The sequence below is a fragment of the Physcomitrium patens genome, chromosome 17 (genome assembly GCF_059467195.1).
Source record: "Physcomitrium patens ecotype Gransden chromosome 17, ASM5946719v1, whole genome shotgun sequence".
Classification (NCBI taxonomy): Eukaryota; Viridiplantae; Streptophyta; class Bryopsida; order Funariales; family Funariaceae; genus Physcomitrium; species Physcomitrium patens.
In genome coordinates, this window is record NC_143426.1 from 2,050,473 (window position 1) to 2,059,104 (window position 8,632).

An 8,632-nucleotide genomic window follows, 5' to 3' on the forward strand; every position below is an offset into this window, starting at 1 on the left:
ACGCAGCCGGCGCATAAGTTAAAGTCAGAAGCATTGTGGTGACCTGCTTGAAGTATTTCTGTTACCTCCGTTAGAGCGTTTTGCAGCAAATGTATGTGTTATCTTCAGTCGTGAAACAATGTGCGTTGCTTCCAGCCTGCGAGCCTAGTGCCTTCTTGTTCCTTTTGTGCAGGGAATAAATCGTTGTTGTGAACAACATTGCCGAACACCTCGATGTTATAACCTCGAAGTTGTTGTTTTCGTCGCTGTAACAGAATCCTTCTGCGATTAAGATCGTGGCATCACGAACTTCAACTGAATACTTCAGCGTAACGATCTGATATATTCTACTTGAGTTCAACTATCTAATTATGAACCAATCTATCAAGCGTAAGAACATAGTCATGTGATATTGGTTTAGGAATTAATGAATTTAATTATTTGTCCATTTGCTTGAGGAAGAAATGATACACAAGCTACTGAGAACACCTGGATGTCCAAGCATGCCTCAGCTGCCATCTCGTCGGTCAGCCATCGAGGAGCGTTTCCTTTTCAGCTGATGCGATGAGGCTTATAGAGAACCTTCTGTTAGTTCTCGACTTTGATGCTTGTTATGATTATTTCCTTCTATCCTCGATGAGTAGAGCCGCTCTAATTGGACAGAGTTACGTTTGGTATCTCAATAGACTGGCCAATTCAATGCACACTGCACAAGTACGCCCAAATTTCCCTTGACCTGAGATTCTCAACTGAATCACGAAAGGTAGCGATTCAGATAAATCTACACCGTTTCATTCATGTCTTTCGTCATTCAACCATCAAGCTCGTTTGCATTTGATTCATTTTATTGTTGAGACTTGAAAGTTAAGCCGTTTGAAGGAACAAAGTAACTGCCTTGTTAACTATAAAAGTGACATAATTACATCAATTTCAGTTTCGGTAGCTTATTTCTACACTAGAAGAAGACCCTGTGAGTCTTGCACTCCATGGAACGCCACTGGTCTATAGCCACAACCTTGAAGAAGAAATTCTGCGTGCGAGACAGGACTACAATCGTCCGAAGAATCTTTTTTTGCACTTCGAGATTAAGGAAAATCCCATGGTGAAGCTGGACGGATAAGAACAGTATCCGAGATGGCAAGGATATTTGCTGCAGTTTTAACTATTGCCAGCATCATCGGCAAGGACGTACTACCACTTGCCCTTGCACAGCAGGAAGGGTTTGCAACACAGAGAGAATATGATCGAATGTTTAGGAACGATGTGAAAGCCACAGGCAAGACAAATTTGCACACTTAATACTACACTCGATGTGATCGCAGGAGAAGATGAGAGCTAGGTTGAGCTTGACCTGCGAATGTAAGCATATTCTTTGTAACTTGAAGTCGTGCGTATTGAAGTTGAGTGACAGTAGACGATTGCAATTGCAGGTGTTCAGAGACGAACCGAGTGGCCGGAATTGCTGCATAAAAATATGTCCGCTGTTTGGGCCCTCTTCTGGAATACCTTGGACGAAGCGGATCCCGATTTCAGCATGTTTTTGCAAAGACCTCTGCCAAGTGAGCAAAATCGGCCGCAACACGACGAAGAATCAGATGTTTGGTTCTACTTAACACGTGACGACATCATATATGAAATCCCGCGGCATGGTCGATGGCATCCAAATAGTACGTCTCAAAAAACTCTACGCAATCGTGAATTCTGCAGCTCGCATATCCTGCTTTCGAATTGCATATTGAAACATGCGTTAGTCTCCATTCAGGAGTATGTCCAGGATGGCCCGAGTTGAAGGGTGTACACTATAGAGATGCAGTGAAGATCATCAAGGACGACATGCCAGGAGTGCTTGTTGATTATGGACCCTTGCGGCGGCGAAAACCTAAAGGAACACAAATTAACCGTGTTGTCCTGTACGTTGACGAAGAGGAGAAGGTAGCTCGCATCCCACACGTCGGGTGAGGGGAGAGTTGCAACTATCAACATTCTACCTGCAAAGACCAACAAAATGAAGCACGATATAATAAGGTCAATCAATGAAACAATATATGCCAATCCAGAGCTTGTGAAATTCCTGCAATGAATGGATCAAAAGACGGTTGATCAAAATCCAGAGCTTGTGGAATCCAGATCTAGTCCTCTATTACTTGTTATGCCCTCTTTGTGATGGCCTCCAAGACCTACTACATTACCTTGTTACCTGTATTTCCTTCCATTTGTGTTGTGGAGGCATTTGTCTTTGACTTATAAGAATAATGGCCTAAGTTTAGTATTTTGTTGTTGGAACTAAATATGTGGTGGAGATGTTTAGACAAGAAATTTTGCATCAAAGTATTTCGGAAATAAGTTGCATTGAGAGAGTGAGAGAGAGTGAGAGAGAGTCGTTTCCTTGTGTTTTGGACTGGCTTACAATTTTTGTTTTTGTTCCTTTTTAAAAATGAAAAAGAAAAAGAAAAAGATGTATTAAATTATTTTTAGTTCTTGTTTGCACTTGTAAAAAAAATAGATGAGTAAATGAGTGTAAACAATTGCTGTTTAAAAACACATTAAATGAGCAATAGACGCTCATTTAAAGATTTGTAGAAAGGGTGGTGGATTGTGGTAGCAATATCAAAAACTGAGGCATTACCAACCCTCTTTAAGAAAAAGCACAAATAACAAGTATGATAACTAAGAATAAATTATGTTTATTTCTGTACAATAATTGTTTTCGTATTATTTTTCAATATTCATCGTCACAATGAACAAAATTAATTCCGAGCTAGTTAATGTTGTCAAATGATTTCAGTTCATTATAACTATTGCGTGTATGATAAATTACTACTTTTTCCAGAACATGCACACAACCTTCTTAAATGAGTGAAGCCCTTACTTTCCCCTTCTCTCTACCACCAATGCAAATTATCTGGAAAGATTTTTTTCTGATAATTATTAAGCATTCCTAGAATGACAAAGCATTGTCTAATATTCTTATTCCACTGACCATTTACTCTCTTCAGAACACTCTTAACAAATATGTAATAACACCCAATCAAGCCTATTCCAATGACACACTTTGAACATCAACAATTTGAATGAACATACTATGTTAGAAACATCAATTTAATCAAAACAATTCTTCCGCAAGTTTTTACCTTCTGATTGCTATGCAAGAATGGTCCAGGGCTTTGATAAGGCTCAAACTTCGAGTCATATGCACATCCACACATGCTATTTGATATGGTGATTGAAATTGACTCCATAATTTCACTTCATTCTAGATAGACTTGACTTGTCTTGACCATTGAGTACTAGATAAATTTAACCTTCTAATTAACCATTTTAACTCCATCAATCCCTAAAAATTCCTAAAACACCATCAGTGCAACATAATTTAACCATTGAACTATTTGTGATCCCCTCACCCTTGAAATGAAAATTTGAACTTAACTATCAAAAACATTCCTGAAGGAATAAAGTGACTCGACACTATGTTAATCACCAATGTAAACCTCAAGTGAACGTGCTGACAAATTAACAAACGGATCTCAGCATGATACATTTGTCATACACATCAACGTGCATAAGGGCACAGAAACTTTGATCAGTAAGACAATATCAACACAGCGAGGATATCACTCGCATTTGATCGATTGGTAAATGTGCCGGACAAATAAGTGTGACGCGCGGAATCCTACACTGCCCAGCATGAGAAAAAAGCCGAAGCAAATGCAAGCCATGTAGCCGAAGAAGAACGACGTTTGCATAAATCCACTCATGTCTGACCGCGCATAGTAGTAGTAGAAGCAGTATCCATAAATAAACACTCCAGTGGAGCCCCCGCATAAGACGGCCCTGCACATACAATCCATAGCATCAGTTCGCCTTAAAAGCAACTATCTCCACAAACTAATCGTATCTGCATCTAGTCATTAATTTGGCCACTCCTGTGTAGCAACATTTGTTGGAATAAGGCATAGTTTGAGTGTCACCTCCACCACCACTCGTGGTCTTCGACGGCAAGCTGGAAGTAGGTCAACGCAATAGTGATGAAAGCCGTCACAATTATCAGGATGATGAAAACGATAAATAGAATACTGTAGATGGTGTACACCTTATGCCCCCACACGCTGGCGAAAATATAGTACAGCTCAATGTAAATAGCACTGAATGGCAAGAAGCCGGCCATGGCCATTTGAGGAACAGTATAACGATACCAAGGCAGAGGCGGGATTTCCCTGGGAAACTTTGTAGTCCTGGTGGGGGCTTGAAATTCAGCTTTGCTGTTTTTCCCAGCTATCCCACCCAAGACCAGCAAAGGGGCCGTGATGAGCGTCCATATTAGGAAAATAACGCAAATTGTGCCGAATGGGAGGGCTGCAGTTGCATTGTAAAAGATAGCAACTGTATTCAAAAACGAAAATGTGAGAAACAATGGTCCACAAAACAATCCTCCAGTGTAGAGAATGTTCCTAACCTGCACTCACCCAGTACATATTACAAAAAGTGTCAGATCCACATGGGCAGAATTATTCTGCTCACAACTGTAAGGAGTGCATGAGCTCTCGTAATTGCTACGTCATTTCCACCGACTTACCCGTAATGAAGATGGACGACGTCATCGCTCAGTGGCTAGCTTAAGACTTGTGCTAATTACTAGAATCAAAATAACTAAACAAAGATATATCCAAAGCCACATCAACACATGATCATTCACTTACCCAATTAACGCCTTCAAGCTGCTTGTAGAAAGAAGCAGCTGTGTACCCAGCAATGCCTGATGTCAGTGCGTATATCATAACAAGCGCCGTGTAAAGAGCCCCACGATTGTACGGGTAAAATACTCCAACCAAGGCAAGCATGAAGATGAAGATAGCCCTACAAATAACACAACACAGGCCCCCGTAGGCATGTGATTTGATTAGCTCACATTGTGCGATGCCTTCGGCCACGTACCCGTCATGCTGAGCTAATTTAGTTGAAAAGACATACACGACAAATAAAAACTATACACAAACTCACAATCCTGGGAATGTCCCCAGTTGCCAAGTTTGTTATCAGGGTGCACATGTACACAATCTGACCACAATCGAAACCAAGCGTCTCAGCCTTCAGGGCAGTGCATCAGTAGCTGAATGGAAAATCACGAACATTCGAACAAGGAAGCTGAAGAAGAAAGCTTGGAACCTTACAAAGCAAGAAGCTGTGCTCCACTTCCAAGAACGGCGCAGAAAAGGGACTTGTAAGGTGGGAATCTGAACACATCCCCATGAATGTACTTCCACCCTGTCTCTTCTTGCTCATCAGCAGCCTCTTCATCACGAGAATACCTGGCCGTTCAGAAACATGAACACAATCAAGTTTGAACACTCACTACATGACCCTTATGGTGGCTCAGATGTATCTTTTTCCGAGATTCGTCAGAAACAACAGTGGATACCAACAACGATGACATCTACTGCGCAAACAGATGGAGATACAACTCTAAAAATCATAAATAAGTGTATTCCTCCCCAGGAACGAAGTCTGTCAAGTTACTTACTTGATGAAATCATTCTTGAGTACGCGCATCAGAATTGTCGCAAGGAAACCGGTGAGTAGAAGGACAGTAACACACGAGTTGATGATTGAGAACCAGTGGATCTCTAGGTGCTGTGGCATAAATGAAGATTTCGAGTACTTTTCCATACGTTGGCTGAATAATTTGTCAGTTACCTTCCATTTTGCAGAGTAAGTGAACTTTACTGTCTGCTCCTTAGATTCCGTGATGTCCACGGTGTACATAGGATCGAACCCGACATTGATCTCAATGACTCGATCTTGGTTGTAGAGGATTTCAAAATGAACGTGAGTGTACAAAAAATACTTAACATCCTGCCCTGAATCCTCTTTCTTGCCAACGTACCCCCAGATGGGCAAGTCATCATAATACATTTCGAAAAAATAATCGTTCTTCACAGCATCTTGAAACTTTTTGATGTCATCCTTTGTAAGTGTCTTTTCACAGAGGGTCTTCATTTCCTTGTCCACTCTAAACCTCAACTCATACAAAGCTTCCACCATGCGGTCGCCGTTGAGAACCTCGCCAAGAGCCTCCCTTTTCTCGGTAACCTCACCTGCAATGCCACACAAGTCAGCATTTGAGACCTGCATGTAAGCGTCAAGGCACCATGAAACACGCGGAACCCGTACAGGATGACTACTAAACATCCAAAAGCAGCTTCACGAACACTGCAACGATAAGGACAAAGGTGGGGAATCATGAGTACAAACCTACGGGATGGCAGAAAGGCAGATCGAAATACTTGTAGGTCTCACTGCAAACACGGATACAGTGTGTCAGAGTGGCCTGTGACAACACAAATTTGGTGCACCACCTCCTTCGTCGGCAGAACTTCAAATTTGTCACACTTGAGATAAAGTAATATACATACACTACTCTACCAACATTAATCATGCCGATCCAGAACTCAGAACATGGACCCGTACGACTCATCCTTAGATCATTCCACACAAGCTGCAAATAAATCAAGAGCTTCACCCGCATCTGCATACTCACAACTCGATCAATTTGCTAAATCAGAATACTAAAATTTCCAACCCGAGCTAATATACGACCGAACCGGGACACTGCAACTCTCAAATCTAGGCTGCAGTACAAACCTCCAGCTACGACATTAATGATTCCCTCCACAGCATTCAACGCACTCATTATGAAACACACCCTTCAGTATTTACAATACCAAACACATGCGTTGTTTCAAGGCATCTGCTTCGTCAATTCACTCCCGCTTCCAAAATGTAGCATGCAACAAAGCTGACGAAGGTCTCGAAAACAATCAGACATTAACTAAAACCTCTAAGTCCACGTTACGTTCCTTATTGCTTGCAATTATTTAGCATCTCGAAGATTTTGAGCACAATTAGTCGAGCGTGTTGAAAGAAGGAAGGGGAGACAGGAAAAAAAATTAAATTAAATTAAATTAAATTAAAAATTAAAAAGATTTCGGATAACGGAAGCCCAGCAACCTGACAGGTAAACTACTGCAGCTAATTAGATTCCAAGGTGATTCCTAAAAAAGGATGAAACCTATATTTGTCAAAAACTTGCAAAGCCGCTACTCTAAAACAGTCTGCGCCAGATTGCATTATGAATTCTCACGGTTCGCTACCTCGGGAGTACACTAACGACAAATAACTGTGCAAATGGATCCCTCCCACGCGGCAGCAACTCAATCCCGATACCGAAGTCTAGCGATTGATATGCCATTCGAGTAATTCTTCCACAAAAGAGGAAGAACAAATGACTGAGATCACTCTCTGCCGCTTCCACTTACACACTTTGCCCAGTCACCTCCTTCCTTCCTTCCGAACACTTGCAAGGTATCACAAAATCTAATACTCTCTCGCGGACACCATTACTGTTGTTCAACACACACGATCTGTAAACTACATGCTCAATACATCCCTGCGACGTTCCAGCCTACACCACGAGAAAGTTTCGTCAGCCTAACCTCGGGTTGTGGAAGGGACCAACTTTGTTCGCATACAGCGGCACGGGATCTCCAGTGGCGTACTTGTGGTTGGAGCCACTAGCATCCACCTCCACAGCATCTAAACAACACAGCGCCAGCACCACAAATACCAGCATCGCTCTTCGCTGCGCCATCGCAACTTCCCCCTACACCAACTCCACGAACCAACCAACAAACAAACAAACAAAAACCTCAAGAAAATTCACCCCTGCTCCAAACCCCAATCCTGTGTCTGTCTGTCTGTCCGTCCGTCAAACCCTAGGCACTCTTCCTTGTTCCACTTCCGCCACCACCACCGATCTCAAGCACACTCCGGCATGGTTGTTGTTGTTGTGGTGGTTGCCGATCTAACAAACTCCGGTAGCCACACGCAAATGCCTCGATGACATCCTGCACATCGGACCCTTCGCGATCGACAAAAGCACGAGCTCAACAACATGAGTTGTGGGGAAGGTTAGGCTCCCTTGTGGAATAGCAGGGCCCTTTCTATACCCGGTATTTTAGGGCTAGTTCTGGTTAAAGATAAAGAAAGATGCGACCATGAAAATACATTAATGAAAACACTCTTTTCACGTTTGTATGCAACTTTTTTAGTTCGAGTGTTTTAACTACGTCAATGATTAGTGGTGAGTGCCACATCTTGGAAATGGGTGCCAGGTCGGTCTGACATTTTCTTGTAAAAAAACATATTTTCAACCGTAAGTGTTGACTTTGTTGTATTTTTGGTAGAGTTGGGTATCAAAAAAAGGGTGTGTTTGTTTGTTGTATGGTAATCTGCAATAATAAGACTCGCTATGACAGTGTATATTATGGACCACATTTTTATTATTATTAATGTAGGATTGCAGCAGGGATGTGCATTGTTCGTAAGACAAATTTAGCCACCTATGATACCACCATTTGAATATTATTTAGGTGTTGCAAAGTTCTATTTTATTTTTTAAAAGGGAACATTCCTTTTTCTTTTGATTCCCATGATGTTGTGGACCTCTGCAAAACAGCATGTTTTTTCAAGAACTTCACAATGATGATGATTTTTTTTAAAATCAAAGACAATAAACCGTTAATTACTGTTATTATTATTATTATTATTCTAAGTCATAAGTGCATTCCCAACATTTTATTTGAAATAGATTAAAAGG

The 8,632-nt window shown here is 41.5% G+C and overlaps 2 protein-coding genes across 2 annotated transcripts; one reads left to right on the forward strand and one right to left on the reverse strand.

Moving 5' to 3' along the window:
* Positions 1–804: 804 nt before the first annotated feature.
* Positions 805–2,640, forward strand: LOC112294561 (uncharacterized). The gene is made up of 3 exons (XM_024545149.3): positions 805–1,255; positions 1,410–1,646; positions 1,742–2,640. Exons 1-3 carry the CDS (start codon positions 1,114–1,116, stop codon positions 1,936–1,938), a joined length of 576 nt encoding a protein of 191 aa, XP_024400917.1. The 5' UTR covers positions 805–1,113; the 3' UTR covers positions 1,939–2,640.
* Positions 2,641–3,196: 556 nt separating this feature from the next.
* LOC112294560 (transmembrane 9 superfamily member 3) lies at positions 3,197–7,970 on the reverse strand. The gene is made up of 7 exons (XM_024545148.3): positions 7,470–7,970; positions 6,229–6,272; positions 5,498–6,071; positions 5,148–5,285; positions 4,677–4,833; positions 3,948–4,432; positions 3,197–3,810 (listed from the first exon to the last, which is right to left on the reverse strand). The coding sequence occupies exons 1-7, from the start codon at positions 7,622–7,624 to the stop codon at positions 3,591–3,593; spliced, it is 1,773 nt and encodes a 590-aa protein (XP_024400916.1). The 5' UTR covers positions 7,625–7,970; the 3' UTR covers positions 3,197–3,590.
* Between the last annotated feature and the right edge of the window lie 662 nt (positions 7,971–8,632).

Coding starts and splice junctions, on each gene's coding strand:
- LOC112294561 (XM_024545149.3), top strand. CDS start 1,114: ATGGCAAGGATATTTGCTGCAGTTTTAACTATTGCCAGCATCATCGGC. Junction 1,256..1,409: donor GAACGATGTGAAAGCCACAG/GCAAGACAAATT, acceptor TTGCAATTGCAG/GTGTTCAGAGACGAACCGAG. Junction 1,647..1,741: donor TGGTCGATGGCATCCAAATA/GTACGTCTCAAA, acceptor GTCTCCATTCAG/GAGTATGTCCAGGATGGCCC.
- LOC112294560 (XM_024545148.3), bottom strand. CDS start 7,624: ATGGCGCAGCGAAGAGCGATGCTGGTATTTGTGGTGCTGGCGCTGTGT. Junction 6,072..6,228: donor GCCTTTCTGCCATCCCGTAG/GTTTGTACTCAT, acceptor GTGGCATTGCAG/GTGAGGTTACCGAGAAAAGG. Junction 4,834..5,147: donor GGAGCACAGCTTCTTGCTTT/GTAAGGTTCCAA, acceptor TGTTATTTGTAG/GGCTATCTTCATCTTCATGC.